Source organism: Lolium perenne, chromosome 7 (assembly GCF_019359855.2).
Source record: "Lolium perenne isolate Kyuss_39 chromosome 7, Kyuss_2.0, whole genome shotgun sequence".
Classification (NCBI taxonomy): Eukaryota; Viridiplantae; Streptophyta; class Magnoliopsida; order Poales; family Poaceae; genus Lolium; species Lolium perenne.
Genome location: NC_067250.2, coordinates 77,651,926 through 77,672,343, shown reverse-complemented (window position 1 = coordinate 77,672,343; position 20,418 = coordinate 77,651,926). Strand labels below are relative to the sequence as shown.

Here is a 20,418-nt window from a genome sequence, read left to right as displayed (position 1 = left end):
TTCGCGCTCTAGTTTCTCTTCTCTAGCTTTTATGAGAGCATTTGTAATATGTTGCGTGAAAGCCAAATTTATAGCACTAGCATTATGACTTTTAGCAAGTTTTTGCAAGAACTTTATAACTTCAGAGATGTGGCAATCATCAAAATTCAAACCATTATAATCTAAAGCAATGGGATCATCATCCCCAATGTTGGAAAAAATTTCAGCAGTTTTATCACAGGCAGTTTCAGCAGTTTTAGCAGTTTCAGGCAGTTTCTCGCGCTTTGCATTAGAAGTGGAAACATTGCTAACACCAATTCTTCTATTATTAATAGTAGGAGGTGCAGCAACATGTGTAGCATTAGTATTACAAGTGGTGGTAATAGTCCAAACTTTAGCTACATTCTTCTCTTTAGCTAGTTTTTCATTTTCTTCTCTATCCCACCTAGCACGCAGTTCAGCCATTAATCTTATATTCTCATTAATTCTAACTTGGATGGCATTTGCTGTAGTAGTAATTTTGTCATCTAAATCCTCAGGTTTAGCAGCCATTTTATTAATTAAAGAAGATTGTGATGCAGACATGTATGAGATTCGGTTTTCAGCATTAGCAAGTTTAGTTTGCAACCCCGAGATCTCCCTATTCAGATTTTCAAGTTGATTCCCTATATTCTTCAACAAGGTAGATTGCTCATTCATAGTTTTAGTAAACAATTTATTTTGCTCATATTGTGATTGCATAAAGCTCTTGGTGGATCTTTCAATTTCTAGCATCTTTTCTTCATTAGGTGAAACATATCTACCATAAGAGTTACCATTAGCAGGGTATGGCCTAGAATCATTGTGATTGTTATTTTTAATGAAATTCACATCAACATATTCTTTTTGAGCTACCAATGATGCTAACGGAACATTATTAGGATTAACATTAGGCCTACCATTCATAAGCATAGACATAATAGCATCAATCTTATCACTCAAGGAAGAGGTTTCTTCGACATAATTTACCTTCTTACCTTGTGGAGCTCTTTCCGTGTGCCATTCAGAGTATTTGATCATCATATTATCAAGAAGCTTTGTTGCTTCACCAAGAGTGATGGACATAAAGGTACCTCCAGCAGCTGAATCCAATAAATTCCGCGAAGAAAAATTTAGTCCTGCATAGAAGGTTTGGATGATCATCCAAGTAGTCAGTCCATGGGTTGGGCAATTTTTAACCAGAGATTTCATTCTTTCCCAAGCTTGAGCAACATGTTCAGTATCTAATTGTTTAAAATTAATTATGCTACTCCTCAAAGATATAATTTTAGCAGGGGGATAATATCTACCAATAAAAGCATCCTTGCATTTAGTCCATGAATCAATACTATTCTTAGGCAGAGATAGCAACCAATCTTTAGCTCTTCCTCTTAATGAGAAAGGGAACAATTTTAATTTTATAATGTCACCATCTACATCTTTATATTTTTGCATTTCACATAGTTCAACAAAGTTATTAAGATGGGCAGCAGCATCATCAGAACTAACACCAGAAAATTGCTCTCGCATAACAAGATTCAGTAAAGCAGGTTTAATTTCAAAGAATTCTGCTGTAGTAGCAGGTGGAGCAATAGGTGTGCATAAGAAATCATTATTATTTGTGGTTGTGAAGTCACACAACTTAGTATTTTCAGGGTTGGCCATTTTAGCAACAGAAAATAAAGCAAACTAGATAAAGTAAATGCAAGTAACTAATTTTTTTGTGTTTTTGATATAGCAAACAAGATAGCAAATAAAGTAAAACTAGCAACTAATTTTTTTTGTATTTTGATTTAGTGCAGCAAACAAAGTAGTAAATAAAACTAAGCAAGACAAAAACAAAGTAAAGAGATTGAGAAGTGGAGACTCCCCTTGCAGCGTGTCTTGATCTCCCCGGCAACGGCGCCAGAAAAAGAGCTTGATGGCGTGTAACTCACACGTTCGTTGGGAACCCCAAGAGGAAGGTATGATGCGCACAGCAGCAAGTTTTCCCTCAGAAAGAAACCAAGGTTTATCGAACCAGGAGGAGCCAAGAAGCACGTTGAAGGTTGATGGCGGCGGGATGTAGTGCGGCGCAACACCAGGGATTCCGGCGCCAACGTGGAACCTGCACAACACAACCAAAGTACTTTGCCCCAACGAAACAGTGAGGTTGTCAATCTCACCGGCTTGCTGTAACAAAGGATTAACCGTATTGTGTGGAAGATGATTGTTTGCAGAAAACAGTAAAACAAGTATTGCAGTAGATTGTATTTCAGTATAGAGAATTGGACCGGGGTCCACAATTCACTAGAGGTGTCTCTCCCATAAGATAAACAGCATGTTGGGTGAATAAATTATAGTTGGGCAATTGACAAATAAAGAGGTCATGACCATGCACATACATATCATGATGAGTATAGTGAGATTTAATTGGGCATTACGACAAAGTACATAGACCGCCATCCAACTGCATCTATGCCTAAAAAGTCCACCTTCAGGTTATCATCCGAACCCCCTCCAGTATTAAGTTGCAAAGCAACAGACAATTGCATTAAGTATGGTGCGTAATGTAATCAACAACTACATCCTTAGACATAGCATCAATGTTTTATCCCTAGTGGCAACAGCACAACACAACCTTAGAACTTTCGTCATCCTTTGTCCCGGTGTCAATGCAGGCATGAACCCACTATCGAGCATAAATACTCCCTCTTGGAGTTACAAGCATCTACTTGGCCAGAGCATCTACTAGTAACGGAGAGCATGCAAGATCATAAACAACACATAGATATAACTTTGATAATCAACATAACAAGTATTCTCTATTCATCGGATCCCAATAAACGCAACATATAGAATTACAGATAGATGATCTTGATCATGTTAGGCAGCTCACAAGATCCGACAATGATAGCACAATGGGGAGAAGACAACCATCTAGCTACTGCTATGGACCCATAGTCCAGGGGTAGACTACCCACACATCACTCCGGAGGCGACCATGGCGGCGTAGAGTCCTCCGGGAGATGATTCCCCTCTTCGGCAGGGTGCCGGAGGCGATCTCCTGGATCCCCCGAGATGGGATCGGCGGCGGCGGCGTCTCTGGAAGGTTTTCCGTATCGTGGCTCTCGGTACAGGGGGTTTCGCGACGGAGGCTTTAAGTAGGCGGAAGGGCAGGTCAGGAGGCGACACGAGGGCCCCACACCACAGGGCCGCGCGGCCAAGGGGGGGCCGCGCCGCCCTAGGGTGTGGCCCCCTCGTGGCCCCTCTTCGTCTCCTCTTCAGACTTCTGGAAGCTTCGTGGCAAAATAGGACCCTGGGCGTTGATTTCGTCCAATTCCGAGAATATTTCATTACTAGGATTTCTGAAACCAAAAACAGCAGAAAACGACAGCGGCACTTCGGCATCTTGTTAATAGGTTAGTTCCAGAAAATGCACGAATATGACATAAAGTGTGCATAAAACATGTAGATAACATCAATAATGTGGCATGGAACATAAGAAATTATCGATACGTCGGAGACGTATCAAGCATCAACGCCCACAAAACCATTGTGTTCTACTCGTGCAACCATCTATGCATAGACACAGCTCTGATACCACTGCAGGATAACGTTGCATAGAAAACAAAAAATTTCCTACCGCGAACACGCAATCCAAGCCAAGATGCAATCTAGAAGACGGTAGCAACGAGGGGATTATCGAGTCTCACCCTTGAAGAGATTCCAAAGCCTACAAGAGGAGGCTCTTGTTGCTGCGGTAGACGTTCACTTGCCGCTTGCAAAAGCGCGTAGAAGATCTTGATCACGATCCCTCCGGCGCCACGAACGGGCAGCACCTCCGTACTCGGTCACACGTTCGGTTGTTGATGAAGACGACGTCCACCTCCCGTTCCAGCGGGCAGCGGAAGTAGTAGCTCCTCTTGAATCCGACAGCACGACGGCGTGGTGTCGGTGGTGGTGGAGAACTCCGGCGGAGCTTCGCTAAAGCACGCGGGAGCTATGGAGGAGAGGGGGGCGGCTAGGTTTTGGGACGGGGTGGCCGGCCACTTGAGGGGTGCGGCCAGCTTGTGGGCTTGAGGTGGCCGGCCCCCTCCCCTTGTCCCTCATTATATAGGTGGAAGCCCCAAGGGTTGGATTACAAGTCTCCGAATAAGACCCGAACCCAAAACCTTCCATATGATAGGGAAACCTACCCAAGCTAGGACTCCCACTAGAGGTGGGAGTTCCACCTTCCATATGGGGGGGTGGCCGGCCCCCATAGGGGGAGTCCACTTGGGACTCCTCCCCCACTAGGGTTGGCCGGCCATGGAGGTGGAGTCCCTCCGGGACTCCACCTTCCTTGGTGGTTTCTTCCGGACTTTTCTAGAACCTTCTAGAACCTTCCATAGAACCTTCCGCATCATTTTAATTTACATAAAATGACATCCTATATATGAATCTTATTCTCCGGACCATTCCGGAACTCCTCGTGATGTCCGGGATCTCATCCGGGACTCCGAACAAATATTCGAACTCCATTCCATATTCAAGTTCTACCATTTCAACATCCAACTTTAAGTGTGTCACCCTACGGTTCGCGAACTATGCGGACATGGTTGCGTACTCACTCCGACCAATAACCAATAGCGGGATCTGGAGATCCATAATGGCTCCCACATATTCAACGATGACTTTAGTGATCTAATGAACCATTCACATACAATACCAATTCCCTTTGTCACACGATATTTTACTTGTCCGAGGTTTGATCTTCGGTATCACTCTATACCTTGTTCAACCTCGTCTCCTGACAAGTACTCTTTACTCGTATCGTGGTATGTGGTCTCTTATGAACTTATTCATATGCTTGCAAGACATTAGACGACATTCCACCGAGAGGGCCCAGAGTATATCTATCCGTCATCGGGATGGACAAATCCCACTGTTGATCCATATGCCTCAACTCATACTTTCCGGATACTTAATCCCACCTTTATAACCACCCATTTACGCAGTGGCGTTTGGTGTAATCAAAGTACCTTTCCGGTATAAGTGATTTACATGATCTCATGGTCATAAGGACTAGGTAACTATGTATCGAAAACTTATAGCAAATAACTTAATGACGAGATCTTATGCTACGCTTAATTGGGTGTGTCCATTACATCATTCATACAATGACATAACCTTGTTATTAATAACATCCAATGTTCATGATTATGAAACTAATAATCCATTAATCAACAAGCTAGTTAAGAGGCATACTAGGGACTCTTTGTTGTCTACATATCACACATGTACTAATGTTTCGGTTAGCATGATATATAAACATTTATCATAAACATAAAGATATAAATAATAACCACTTTATTATTGCCTCTAGGGCATATCACCTTCAATTACTATGGAAGGAGGAGTCCCGGAGGGACTCCACAAACCCTAACCATCCAACCAAGTGGGAGGGTGGAGTCCATGGTGGACTCCACCTCCTTGGCCGGCCAAAGAAAAGGGGGAAGGGGAGAGTCCCTGTCCCTCTAGGTTTCGTCCATAAGGCAGTTTTTCTGTTGGGGTCTTATTCGAAGACTTTGGGCAAACACTTGGGGTTCCACCTATATAATGAGGAGGAGAGGGAGGGGGCAGCCCATGGCTTGGCCGCACCACCCCTGCCCCCTTGAGGCCGGCGCCCATGGCACCCCCTCTCCCCAAACCCTAGCACCCCTCCTCCACTACTTCTCCCGCATATGCTTAGCGAAGCTCCGCCGGAGATCTCCATCGACACCGCCACCACGCCGTCGTGCTGCCGGGATTCCGAGGAGGATCTACTACTTCTGCTGCCCGCTGGAACGGGGAGAAGGACGTCGTCATCAACACCGAACGTGTGACCGAGTACGGAGGTGCTGCCCGATCGTGGCACCGTGATCAAGATCTTCTACGCGCTTTTGCAAGCGGCAAGTGATCGTCTACCGCAGCAATAAGAGCCTACTCTTATAGGCTTTGGAAATCTTCAAGGGTTAGTCTCGTTCATCCCCTCGTTGCTCCCATCTTCTAGATTGCATCTTGGCTTGGATTGCGTTCTCGCGGTAGGAAATTTTTTGTTTTCTATGCAACGAATCCCTACAGTGCCCCACTACACCACACTCATAGCAAGTGATGGTGGTCTTGTCTTGCTTGTTCGCAACGGGAACGGCATTGCTTCCGGTTCTGGGAGCGGTGTTGGTGTTGTTGTTGTTGTTGTTGGGGGCTCGGGGCGGAGCGCGGTTGTAGTAGTAGTTGTTGTTGTAGTTGTTGTTGTAGCCTCCTGGCTTGGAGTTTCCTCCACTCCGGTTCTGATAACCGGGGCGCGAGTTCTGCATCGGGGGTTTGCTGTTTCTCGGAGTGAAACCTCCGCTTGAGCTAGGGCGATACTTCTGGGGGTGGCTTGATCCACTTTGATTCGCCATGCGGCGCTTGCGGTTCTCATTGGCTTGGTTCAGCTTGCCCTCCATCTGGATGGCGGAGTCAACAAGGGCTTCAAGGTCGGCGAAGGGGATGTTGACGAGGACAGTCTGCATCTCATCATGCAGTCCGTTCAGGAATCTCTCCTTCCTCTTCTCAACGGTGTCGGTCTCATCAGGGGCATACCTCGACAGTGTAAGAAACTTGTCGCGGTATTCAACCACCGTCATGCGACCTTGTTTCAGTTCACGGAACTCATCCCTCATCTTTTTGATAAGACCCGGGGGTACATGGTACTTGCTGAACTTGAGCTTGAAATCCTCCCAAGTCATGAACTGACCTCCGTTCATGGCACGGGTGCTTGTCCACCAAGCGCGGGCTGGTCCAGCGAGATAGTGGGTTGCAAACAAGACCTTCTCGTTGGCTTCCACTCCGGCTACCTCCAGATTGTTCTCCATAGTCTGGAGCCAATCGTCGGCGTCGAGGGGTTCCTCGGTCTTGCTAAACACCGGGGGATTGGTGTTCTGAAAGTTCTTGAGCTTAGACCCGGGGTGGTCATGATTTCCATGGCCTTGGTTGGCAATGTTCTGCAAGGCAACAAGGTTGGCTTGGCGTTCGGCTCTTTCTGTTTCTCTGTCGGCAAGCATGGTCTGCAGCAGTTGCAACATCGCGTCGTTGGTGCGATTGGGAGGGGCCATATGAAGATATCGAAGATCATGAGATAAGAGGGAAACATTCTATGGTTCATTTTGGTTAAGTTTGAAAACATTTGAAAACTTGTAATATTTTCATGACAAACATAACATTCATTCATTCATTCAACACATAGTACAAACTAACACACACATACTCCAATGGTTTTAAGAACCATTCTCATGCTACGATACAAAGGACGGGATACAACTCACACCTACATAAGTGAGACTAGTGCAACTACTCCTCATCCTCGACATCGATCGGGACGTAGTCGTCGGGTCCTGCCTCCAGGAACTCGTAGTCATCCTCCTCGGTGTTCTCGTCCTCCTCAAAGTCGTTGTCGTCGCTCAGGAAGGCGTCTCCTCCCTGAATGGCGATGCCTCCGTCGTCATCCTCCAGCTCACGAATCTGATCCTCCTGGGCCTTGACAGTGGCCTCAAGTGACGCGATCCTGGCGCGAAGGCGCTTAATCGTAGCGTCCTTCTTGGCACGCTGCCGGCGAAGGCTCTTGTGGTCATTGTTGAGTAGCTTGATCGCCTCACCCTGCTCGATGAAGTGAGCATGGGTCTGGTTCGCGTAAGCGCGAGTGGCGTCGAGGTCCTTCTGAGTCTGATAGAGCATGAAGTCCAGATGCTCAGCGTGGTGCCTCAGCTCCGGGTGCGGCTGCAGCTCCATGGGCACTCCCGCAGCATCACGCCTCACAAGGTGTGCGTAGCGCGACGCAAGGATGCGCACCACGTTCTATCCACAGAGGCGCACAAGTGCCTCCTGAAGGCCACGTGCGAGTCCGTCGAGCCAGTTGCTCTCGCGGAAGGAGAAGAGGATCCTCTCCGAGGTGGGAGGCTCCATCTTGCCCCTCAAGTCGGCAGTGATCACCCACTGCAACTCTCCTCCGGGCGTGTCGTCCAGCTGAACCCCGTGGAACTCGGGGTGTGGGCGCCCAAGGAAGTCAGAGACGGCGTTGAGGTCGTGCTCGAAGATCAAGCTCCCTCCGTTCCCAAGCTGGTAAAACTTGGTGTTGATGGGTTCATTCGGCTCCATCTGAAAGAGAATTGGATGAGTAAGTTAGAGAGTGTAAAGTGTGGCAAAATTTTAAGTTGATTCAAATAAGATAGAACATGATTCATCAAATTTTGGCAAAGTCTCAAAGACAAGAGTGTAGTAAATTTTCACAAATATTTCTTCATTTGATTTTCAAAGTTAAGTTTTTCAGAACGCCCATTCTAACTAAGGTCTTCTAAGGTCAAACAATGGCTCTGATACCAACTTGTCAACACCCGGATTTTTAAGTCCGGATGCCTATTATGTCATACATCGCAATCCCAGGAATATTGTTGTTGCGAGGCATAATAGTTAAGTATCACAGTCATCATTCATTACAAACCATAAGTCTCACAAATTGGAATCACATGATCCATATTACACGAATAGTTGATCTATTGATCAACGAACAAACACAAGTTCATAGTTCATAGCGGAAGCGTAAGATACAAGGACTCTCTAGTCCACAGGCCAACGCTTGACGTCGGAAGACTCCTAGTTGTCGTAGGCGTCCTGCTGGTCATCTCCTTGTTCATCTTCATACTCTGGCCATTTGAATAGCCAGGGACAAAGCCGTGAGTACTTTAAGTACTCGCAAACTAATACTAATGTAAGTGCTAGACATTCTAGTAAGGTTTGCTAAGCTCTAGTTTCTTTGCATAAAGCCAATTTTAGTTCACAAGTATTTGAGAAAAGCTGATTCAAGTGCTAACTAACTCAAGTGGGAACATTAGTGTCATTCCCACCATTCAAGTGGTGATTTCAATTCAATTCACCACAAGTCATTTCATCATCACCTTTCAACATCATTTTCAAAGATATGACATCGGAAACTGTATGGCCTTTCCAACCGTCTGTAACCGTGGACGCGGCTATTCGAATAGATTGACACTCTGCAGAGGTTGCACACTTGTGCCACAACATTTGATTTCATCTGTCGGGATTACCCCGAATCATCGTAACACAGTACGCGGATCATCAACCATAACCTTTCACTTATAAATCCTAGTATGAGCACCTCTCCCCATGAGCTTGGCCTCCCAGTGAAGACCAACTGTCAACCTGGGAACTGCACAGGGCTTGGCCGTACAATTCACCTCAATTTCACATCATTTCTCAACAACGGAGGCAGCCTCAAGCGTAACCCCTATGACGTGTGTTCAGAGGGAACCCATACTAAGATGCATAAACTTCCAGTTAAGCCCTACCCATAATCAGGTATTGTGGGGGTACTTAATAATTGGAAAGGTATCGCATTCAAACCAACATCATGTTTATCAAAAATCACCACCTTCTCTTGGTCATATTCACCTTCAAAAATCATTCAATGGAATGCTTCATCATTCCAAGGTTTCAAATTCAGTTCAAGTCACACTGTTCCCATCTAGAGTAGTCAAGTTTTATTTCATTAGCACTAGCTCTAAATCATGAGGGGTGCTATCTTGCTTTGCTTGATGGAAACTAACTCCACTACTCTAGTAACCATTCTTTACTTGACCAAAGTTAACTATAAAAGTAAATCTTTGAGAAAACAAGTAGAAAACTTGTAATGTATAAACTTGGGATAGGCTATGTAAGAAAAGGTAAGATTCATGGTGCCTTGCCCCAAGGGGCTTTGCACTTTGCAAGAATATTAGCTTGCCTTGGTAGTTCTCAAACTGTTCCTCCTCCTCCTCTTGGTAGCAACCTTCTTCTTCGGTGTACTCTCCGGTGCTAGCGTCTAAATTTGAATACGAGTATAATTACTCACGAATTCAATGGCTATTCCATATATCACATATAAGCACACAAACTATTCTAGGCACACAAATAATTTAACTAGGATGCATGGGTTGGGTTATTTAAATAGAATTCACTTCTTCGTATTGAATATGTAAATGATAGTTTCCATAGGGTTCTTGAGAAATAATTTCCTCTCATTGAAATCTTCTTAAGATTTAATTTCTCAAACAATCAGGTATGAACTCATATTGACCTAAGTCAAATGTTCATCATCATCATTTGGGAAAATAATTTAAATGAGGTAGATCACCCCATATCATTTAATAACACTACATAGGATTTAAATCTCTAAGTAATTCATATAAGAGAGTTAGGACCAGGGGTCCAAACATCCCATGAATTCATGTGAGACAAGATTTAAATGAAGTTTAAGACTTCATATGAATTACTTAATAGTTTTGGACAATATCAACTAGTTAAACTAGCCATATTATCCATTAATTAAACTAGGGTATGATCATGCAAAGTGACCACACCATTTTATTGCATAAACAATTAGTGTAAGTCAAATGTGAGCTATTAGAGTTGGAATTAACTTAATATCTATTTTGGTTTATTTTTAATAATTATTTGAATAGGGAAAAGTCCCTGCCTTATTCTTTTTATCAAATTAATTCTACAAGGAATCTGGTCATGGGACCAGTGGCATGTTGTAGATAATTTCACTAGATTTTCAACAATATAAAGTTCATTAAATTTGGTTGGGCCAATTTGAATCTATTGATTTTCAAAGTGGAGGCAGTATTGGAATTATTTGAATTTGTTTAAATCCAGTTTGAATTAAAAGGCCGGCGGGAAAAACTAACTGGTCCAGATTCAAATTAAACGGCCCAAGCCAGCCCACCACGCGACTGTGCCCGCGTGGGCTGCCTGACAGAGGGTCCCGCATGTCAGCGGCTCTTCAAACCCGAATCGGTACAGATCAACCAGAGACGTAGGATTAGAAACAGATCGAACGGCTCGAGTTCATCGTCGTCTCCGACGAGAACCCGACGCTCTGGCGGCGGTAGGGGGTTGGAGGGCTAACTAGAGCTCCAGCTAGGGATGGCAGTGTGCTCGGGGTAGATGTGGACGACGGCGAAGCTCCAGGTACAGGTGGCGTCGCCTGAGGTGGCCTGGTTCGCCGGCGATTGCTGCAGAGCTTCCGCGGCGGCGAGCTCTCGATTGGCCTTGCTCCGGCGTGAATCAGGTGAGTGGTGAGGTGGTTGAGAAGCTGTGAGAGGTGGGGAGTGCGGTGGTGTGCTTGGATCATCCAGGGGAGGTCTCCTTTTATAGCAGCGCATGGGTGCTGCGGGGCAGGGTGGTGGTCGACCATGGCGCGGCATTTCCAGCGGGTGGTCGAGCTAGGCGAGGTTGCGGCAGTGCTCTACGTGTCCAGGCGAGGCTAATGGCGGCGACAGCTTGGTCGGGGAGGGCTTGGCTGGGTCGCGTTGCTTCCAGGCAGGTCACGGCAATGGCGGGATCTTCTTCCCCGTCCACGGCGGTGGTCCAGGGTCTGGTCTTGGCCATGTCTGGCGGCGTCCAGGTGGCGTGGTGATGCTCAACGGCTCTCGAGCGGGGCCAGGGCGAGTGCAGGGTGGTGGCGCGGCGCGTGGCCAGTGCTTGTCCACGGCGTGCATGCGCGCGACACGAGCGGCGTCTGAGCGTGTTCTGGGCGCGCGTCGTCCGGCCAGTGTCATCGTCGAGCTCGACCGTGGCGGTGCTAGGACGGCGTAGGAGAGCATGGTGGCGAGCTGTGGCACCAGGGCCAGGGCAGAGAAGCAATGGGAGAGAGGGGAGATCGTCGGGTTGGGCGACATGGCCGGCATGGCCATGCCCTAGCTGCCCTCCTCCTCCCCTTAGCCTTGCTATGCAGCACTTAGTGTTAGAGGGGACCAGGGGAACAAATGGTGTAGGTTGGGGTAGATTAGATGGAGTAGAATCACTATTTACAATAGTGTGTAATAGTGCCATAATTGGAAATTTGTGAATTTGTCCAAATTTGATTTAATTCAAATGGTTGAACAATTTGAAATGTGTGTTGTTTAGATAAGTTGTAAATGACCAGAGATGATTAGAGGTGGTGGTGGAATTGTTGAATTCGAAAATTTGCAAATTTGGGCTAAGTGGAGATTGTTGAATATGTTAAAAAGTTGAATCTTTGGATGAGCATAGCTCTTGATCAAGAATGATTTTGGCATGGTGATCTTTACAGAAGTTGTTCACCTTGAGGTTGACTTTGAAATGGTGCAAAGAGTTAGCAAGATTTGGTTTGAGAAAATTGAATGGCAATGGCTCAAAGTAGTGATCAGGATATAAATTTCAGTTTTGACCATTATCATATGTGAGCTAGTTTTGCATTTGAAAATTATTTGAATTGTGATTCTTTGATTCCAAGAGTTGTAATAAGTGTTTAGTAACATTATTCAACTAATGGTGAAGACCAAATTGGTCTAGGGTCAAAATTTATAAAAATGCCATAGAGCATATGTGAGGGTTTTTAGGGTTTTTCAATTATTGGATTTTCTTCCTCTTTGATTTATTTGGTTGGTGATCTTCATATGATCACATTAGGGTTTTTAGAGTATAGCAAATACAAGTAATAACAATCATCATGGCATATCAATCAAATGCACAAGTCCTATGCAGGGTACTATATGCAATTTAAAAAGTTTTTGTTGGTTTGAAATTTTGCTCTCTGGAAATCTCTAACTTTCTTTTTATTGAAATTTGGGATGTTACACTTTGTGCGATAAATTTGATGTTATTTGGTAAAAACGCTTCAAACAAGAACACGAAATTAAAGACTTACATCAAACAAAACTCAAAATCGATAGTCAGAATGGAATCACCTCATCGAGGTACACATTTTTCATGTACAATCCATTTTAATTTGAACTATAGTTGTGCTGATTAGAAGTGAGTAGAGATGAGGGAGATTAAGGAGGAGAGGAAGCAAGACCACATGCAAGGTTGCATCTAGCGAGCGCTCGATTGCAGCCAGCTAGCATGGCCCCAAGGAACCAACCGATTCAGACGTACCCATCGGGTCTAGCCTAAGGGCATGCCCAATGCATAGCCCTAGAGGTATTGCCTCACACCTTTAGCTAGGTTCGGGTGGTCCAAAGTAGGTTCGGATGAGGAGGCAGCCTCCTCTTCAGGAAGTGGGATCTTAAACCTTAAAAGCATGCTTTTTGGAGAGAGAAAGAGATACATTGGTGTCATATTTGTGGGGTTCCTTCTCACTTTTTTCTAACTAAAGTTGTAGTTTCCATTGGAGAGATAAAATTCACCATGTTGCTTCTGACAACTTTTTTACATGGAGCAACTAGTTGTGTATGCCACCATTGCTCATGCCCTAAGGGCATGCCCAATGCACTGCCTTAGAGGTGCTGCTTCACACCTTTAGTTAGGTTCGGGTGGTCCAAAGTAGGTTCGGATGAGGAAGTAGTTCCTCTTCAAGAAGTGGGATCTTAAGCCCTAAAAGCATGCTTTTTGGAGAGAGAAAGAGATACATAGTGTCATATTTGTGGGGTCTCTTCTCCCTTTTTTCTGACTAAAGTTGTAGCTTCCATTGGAGAGATAAAATTCACCATGCTGCTTCTTACAACTTTTTTAAATTGAGCAGCTAGTTGTGTATGTTACCATTGCTCATGCCGCTTTGGCGCTAATCAACCCACTTTCAACTTCCCAGTGTCTGTTTCAAGGTAGTGTGACCTACCAATCACACCCTGTGTTGCTAGGCGCACGAGTGATGTCTCTAGTTAGGCTAGTTTCCTAGATGGGCCTCGTTAGTGGAAGGAGAGTGGTCGGGACACGGGAGGTTGGCTTGCGTGCTGAATCTCCTATTTTTACTGTTCTTTTTTATTTTTATGCCTATAGTATAATCTATATAATCAGTGTTTTTTTTTTGTCGATTTTTGGGTATTCACTTGAATACTCTTGAATTGAACACCTGCCGGCGCCCCACATATAGGAAAACCTTGGACATATCGGCTTTTAATCCGTTTTATTGTTATATATATAATATATATAGTAGTTTTTTGTAAATACTTCATCCAAATATCCAATTGTAGTACGGCAAAAAAAATTGTTACAACAACTTCATTTCTTATAAGTTCATCACTAAAATAAACAAACCTTATCGACAAAAAATCTTCGGATAACCCAATAGTTCATATACTGCAAAAAATGAATAGTAATCTTGCATATAATTGTTGCTACATGTAAGAGGAAGCACACGAATTAGCCATGTAAATACTACTAATAGAAGTGGTAAACATAGAATAAGGTCTCGGGTATTAATTAAATAAACTATCACACTTGTGCTTCCAGATAGACGACTATATATATCACACGCGGTGTTGCATGACAACTGGAGCCTCACAATTGCTACGTGGAGCGTACTTTCATTTCTTGACTCGCGCAGGGACACGCAGAGGTATCACTACCAGCTCCCAGCGTACTGCCCGAGGCAAGGCTCTCTCAAAAGACAAGCGATTTGAGTCCCTTGACTCGCGCTGCAGTGCCCGGACACGAACATCCATGGTGTCCTTTTCCGCCGCGGCACATCACGTGTCCACCACTCAGGCAGGGCCCAGACCGTCTCGGTTGTTCGTCCGTCGGTGCGAGACAACTGGAGACCCGACGAAACACGGATGATCAATTGCGCCGGAAACGATCTGCAGCCTAGCGCAGCTCGCGCCACAGATAGCCCCTTCAAGGGAGCGTAAAGTGCAAAAACGCCTGCTTAGAGCATTTCCAGTCGCGTCCCCCAAACCGTCCCCCAAACCGCGTCGGATCGAGCGTTTGGGGGACGTGTTTTGTTCGTGCCGCGTTTGGGGGACGTCGCTCCCCAGCCGCGTCCCCCAAACGCCGCCCCCAATCAGAAATTCAAATAGATGCATTCAAAAGAGATCGTTCCCGCCGATTCGTCGCGATCAGAGTAGCGGCGATCGATCAAAGTACTGGGCGCGCGATCAAAGACCGGTGGTGCATGCAAATTAGAAGAAGGGGAAGGGGTTGGTCGACGGCGTCGTGTCCTGAGTCGACGCAGGCCCGTCGAGCACGACGACCTCGTCGCGATCTGCCTGTTCCTGTGCATGGTGCGTGCGCTCCCGTCGGCAAACGCGGAGGCCGACGCGGGTGTAGCATGAAGACGCGTCGGCCTGCTCTTCTTGCCGCTGCCGGCCGCCGCCGATGCCGATGCCGCTGCCAGGGCCGCCGCGTCCGCCGCCGCCATTTTGGCTTCGATGTCGTCGAGGATCTGGCCTTTGAAGAAGTTGTGCGCCGCTCGCGTCCGGGGAGACATTCCCTCTGTCGACGTTCTCAGCAGGGACATGTCGTCCCTGCGTTTCTTGAGCTCCAGCTTCTCCTCTTGCCTCTTGAGCAGCTCGGCCCACCTTTGGTCGGCCTTCTTGTCGCGGGAGATAAAGGTCGAGGAGACGTCGGCGAGGCTTCTTGGCCGCTTTCTTCGCCATCTTTTTGGGGGCTGTCGGCGGCGCCATGGAATGGGGAGAGGGTAGCGGCGGCGGGTGGACGGCGGGGGGGAGTAAGAAATCGGCGGGATAGGAGAAATGAATCGGCGGCGGGATATGTTTTGGGAGGCCTGTGCGCGGCGGTATAGGCGCGATTTGGCGGGAGTGTGAGACGAATTTTCCCTGTGCCGCTGACGGGTCGGCCCCGCGTCGGTTGGCCTCGCTTTTCGTTGTGTCCGGCGTCCCCGGAGCGTCCCCTGTGGGACGGGGACGGGCTCGGGGCGCCGGACACCGTATAGGGGCGCGCCGGACAAAAAAGGGCTTTGGGGGACGCGGCTGGAACGCATTTTCTGTCCGGCGCGCCCCAAATCCCTTTGGGGGACGGTTTGGGGGACGCGACTGGAGATGCTCTTAGTTGGAAGGAATTTCACAGAAAATTTAGATTTATATGGATCATTAGAATCCAAAAATATAGGAACTGACAAAACGTAGAAATTTATCAGGATTACACGTGGTAAACAGAGAATTATAAAAGAGAGAAGCTAAAAAGATAGTCGTTTGGATGGATCATAGAAAGCGAAGGAAAAGTGGGCTTGGGCTGTTTGAGGTATGTCGGATCACGGTCTCTCGTCGATGCGGGGTTTTCCTATTCAGTTAGTTTTTCATTGTCTTTTTCGCGATATTGAGGTGATGTCTAAATCCTGAAGTCAAAATAAGGCCTTCCGCCCTATCCTCGATCCGGCGGTGTATTTAGCGCTAGCAGAGGGCGCGTAGAGTCATGTGTCCAGCTGATCTGCTAGAATCTAGTCGCTCGTCTCTTCACATTTACAATTGTCATTATATATGATGGTTACTGTTCTGATACGAGTTCTTTGGGGCATAACACGATGACTTCATGTATGTTTACCATAATAAGCTCTACTATGACAAGTTTTGCCCGACTCCAGTGATGGAGGGACGAAGATGGCGGTGTGCCTTCAGCTCATGCATGTCTTTAGTCATCGCTAGGTGATCTCATACCTATTTATATTTTTTATTATTTTTTGGTTATTTGTACTACTATTGTTTGTAGTTGATTATTAATAGATCGTTGAGATTTTGCAAAAAAGATCTCACAGGATTTCAAAACATATGAATATTGTAACAGGATTTCAAAACATATGAATATTGTAACAGAGCATACAGACAGTACGGTTGTTCATAGTGCAAGTTACACCCCGCGTTGAAAAAAAAAAGAGAGGAGCAAACAACACTGCAGCATTACAGATTAGGAGAAGACTGAAGACAGAGAGAAGGTTTATTGACACTAGTCCTCTGCATCCATTTGTACGCTTACTAGGCTATCATGTTTTTCCTACGGTTTTGCTATGTCTCAGTCAACTGAGATTTTTTTAAGTCTAAGTCACTTACAAAAATATGATTTCAGTTGTTTTTTTCTGTTAAAAAAGTGCAATTGCACTTTTGTGACAGAAATATGCAACTGAACTGGGTTGCACTTTTCTTTGAACTGTAGTTGCACTTTTCGGAGTTGACTGAGACTTAAGAAAATCTCAGTCAACTCAACTGAGACATAGGCATACCCCTATCAGAGCCCCGAAGAGCGAAGAAAACATGCGAATTTTCCCGAAGAGCGAAGAAAACATGCGAATTTATACTAGTAACACAGCATACAGTACAAGAGTTGCGCATAGTGCAAGTTATACCCCGCGTTTTTAAAAGAAAGGAGCAAACAACACCGCAGCATTACAGATTGATGATTAGAGGAAGGCAGAGAAAAGGTTTATTGACACTTGTCCTCTGCATCCATTTGTACACTATTACTACTAGGCTAGTTCCATCCAGAGCTCTTAAGCTCTCCCATGGCGACGGCGAGCTAAGCTTAACAATCTAATCTAGTCGTCCCGGCCGTGCGGCAGCATCTTGAGCGCCTGGAGGAATGTGTTCTTGAGGCGTCCGAGGTGCGGCCTGACGTTCTGCTTGTCGAGGTATGTGGTCTTGAGCGCGTCCCAGCCCTGCTTGTGGATGGCCATGGGGTCCTTGAGCACCGGGTGGTCGCTCGGGTACTGCTCGCTCAGCGTCGTCTCGTCCAGCTGCACCACGTACTCCAGGTAGTGCACCTCCATCCCCGCCGACGGCTCCGCGAAGGTGTTGCGCGCCAGCCACTCCAGCCGCCCGAACGGCACCACCTGCACCACCACCGCCCCCGCCGGCAAAAACACCATGTTGGTCAGCCCGGCGCCGTGCACGCCCACCATCACGTCGCACGAGTTCACCAGCCGCGCGAACTTGGACGTGTCCGAGCTCATCTCCGGGTCCCCGAGCCGGACGTCGAACCCCAGGCTCCCCGCCATGTCCGCCATGGCGCGCTCGTTCATGAACGCGCGCCCGCGGGACGCGCGCCGGGTGATGATCAGCAGCCGGGGGCGCCGCCGGATGTCCCACCGGTCGCCGCTGGGCGTCGCCGTGGCGCGCTCCAGCCCGAACGCGCTGCGGAGCATCTTGCGGAAGTCCGCCGTGGAGACGCCGTCGGGCGCCTTGGACGCGTCCACGCCCAGCTCCTTGTGGAAGGTCGGCCCGACAACGACGCTCGGGTAGCACCGCACCTCGTCGTCGGCGTCGATGTCCAGCACCTCGTGCCGGCTCATCTGCTGGAAGATCTGGATGTACCGGTTCATCCACCACGACTTGTAGCTGCTCACCAGGAACTGCACCTCCCCGCCGAAGCGGTGCGCCGTGATGAACGCCGGGATGAGCACGTCCGTGTAGTCGTGGAACGGGTTCCCCGTGAACCCGCCCGTCGAGAGCACGAACGCCGTGGCCGAGCTGTTCGTCGTGCACCTTGGCGCAGCGCCGTCGCCGGAGCCGGAAGGGTGGGGCTTCAAAGACCACTCCTTGACGTGCGACAACGCGTACGCGTCGTGCTTCCGGCAGTAGGGCCGGGTCTTCCACTCATGCTCCAGCGTGTCCACGTAGATGGTCTGGCTCCTCCCCAGCAGCCGCACGTCGCCGGCCGCCTCGCAGGTGTCGGAGCGCCGGCTCGTCTCGTAGCACACCGGCTTGCTGGCGTCGACGACGATGGCGGCAGCGGCATGCTCGGGCTTCGGCTGAACCTCGTCCACCTTGCCTTCCTCCACCGGCTCCACCTTGCTTTCCTCCACTGCAAAGACGAAATTCAGCTCAGCTGCTCAGTCAGATCTGACGCCGAATCCACCGACCAAATCACACTCTCTGCCCGCATTTCTTTAGCCCCCAATCAAAGGACAAATCTAAAATCCGGAGATGGTTCTAACCATTGTTTCTCTTATCCTTGTCTGAATTGGAGCTGAATCTAACCAACTGCATCTGCTATTTATTATTATCTAAAGAAAGAAAGAAACCTCCTACAGGTAAAGAAACGCCAAGCAGATCTAGACAGACCCATCCCACTCGCTGCATAAAGCAAGCTTCCACTCAACTAATCCCCTTACCAGCCACTGCGGCAACCTCATCGGGGACATCGTTGTCGCCGGCGTCCGTGGCGACGGCCGCCTGGCTCACCACCGCCGCCGGCTTCGGATCCTCCGCCTTGATGACGGGCTCTGCGCCGGTGGTACTGCCTGGTGGAATGCAGATGAGACAGCGACAGCACTCAGAAATCAGCTCAGATAGTGAGCAACCGCAATCCCAAAAGAAGAAAGAGTAAAAGGCGAAGAGCAAGAGCAGAAACAGGAAGCCATAATTACCAATTGGGGCGAACCTTGCCCTGATGAGCGAGAGCGCGACGAGGGAGCAGAGCATGAGCGCCAGGAGGCCCATGTTCCCGAGCCTCCTCGGCTCGCCCCTCGCAGAGCTCCGGGTCTTCATCTCCTCAGCTCGGCTCCCTTCTTCTCGGATAGTTCGTGGCTGAAACGCTGGGACCTCGGCAATGTTCCTGTGGAGCTCGGGCTGAGCAGCTGGTGTGCGGATCAAGAGGGGGGCAAATCTCGAGCGGCGGCCGCCGGCAGGGGCGAGCAGAGGGGGAGAGGGGAAGGGGACGGAGAGCAGAGTAAAAGCAGCCAAGGCAGCTGCTAGCTGGGACTGGGAAGTGGGAACTACTCCAGTGTGTTTTGTCTGGCAGTGGCCTTGTGATCGGTCGGTGTGTGTGTCTGTCTGTGCGCCACTGGCACTGACCACGACTTTTCTGAACGCCGTAAACAAGAGCGGCTTGTGCTTCAAACACGGTTACCGTAGCTCGCTTTGCAGCGATAGTCTGTCTATCAGAGTAACCTAGTTTATGATGCAGTCACTACGGTGCAAGTGGTGCTCTGTTTTCTCGAAACAAACCACACTCTGTTTATTGAGGAGTGTCGGTCTCTGCCTCGTGTCAATGGCTAGGGACGAAGGATTCGGATCATTCATTGCCATGGGCCTTGCTGCGGGATACGGCTAGTGATTTTTAAAGCCCGGCTCTCAAACAACAAGAACATTCCCTTTCCACTCGGCCACCTCATATGAACATTGGGGCCCATACGTTTTTTGGGCCATACGGGGGCTGATGAGCCTACACTTCGCTCAAATGATAAAGGTGTTCCTCTTGCTATTTTCATACAAGATTTTTTTTATTAAAATAAAAATAGCTAAAAAAAGGAGCGTTTTGCCATCGTGGTTGGTTGGGGTCGTTCTTTTTTCAACCTTAATGGAATTTAACCGGACCTGTTCATTTTGGCATTTGAGTGTTTTTCATGGTTGATAAATTCTTTCTTTTGATGTCTTGCTAATTCAATGTTTTGACAGAAGCGGGCGGTGTAATTCAATGACATCTCTACCTCACTATTACCTCCGTCATTACAAGTTGAAAATGATCCTGTTGTGAAGCTCAAGTCCAATGAAGTCAGGATTGCACCAATGACACGAGCTCGTGCGAAGCTACTTAAACAACAGGTGAACTTGTTTCTTAATGATACTTTGATCGATGAGAACTTTATACTGCCTAAGTCGTATTACTTATGTATGATCGGGTATGAAGAGGAACCAAGCATCGCACGAGGAGGAGAGGAGCAGCTGGACCAGAAGATGGACGTGAAGCTGG

At 47.5% G+C, this 20,418-nt stretch overlaps 1 protein-coding gene across 1 annotated transcript; it reads right to left on the bottom strand.

Moving 5' to 3' along the window:
• Positions 1-17,059: 17,059 nt before the first annotated feature.
• On the bottom strand, positions 17,060-19,477 carry LOC127316967 (alpha-1,3-arabinosyltransferase XAT3). Its single transcript, XM_051347470.2, has 3 exons — positions 19,094-19,477; positions 18,839-18,967; positions 17,060-18,528 (listed from the first exon to the last, which is right to left on the bottom strand). Exons 1-3 carry the CDS (start codon positions 19,212-19,214, stop codon positions 17,264-17,266), a joined length of 1,515 nt encoding a protein of 504 aa, XP_051203430.1. The 5' UTR covers positions 19,215-19,477; the 3' UTR covers positions 17,060-17,263.
• Positions 19,478-20,418: the final 941 nt, after the last annotated feature.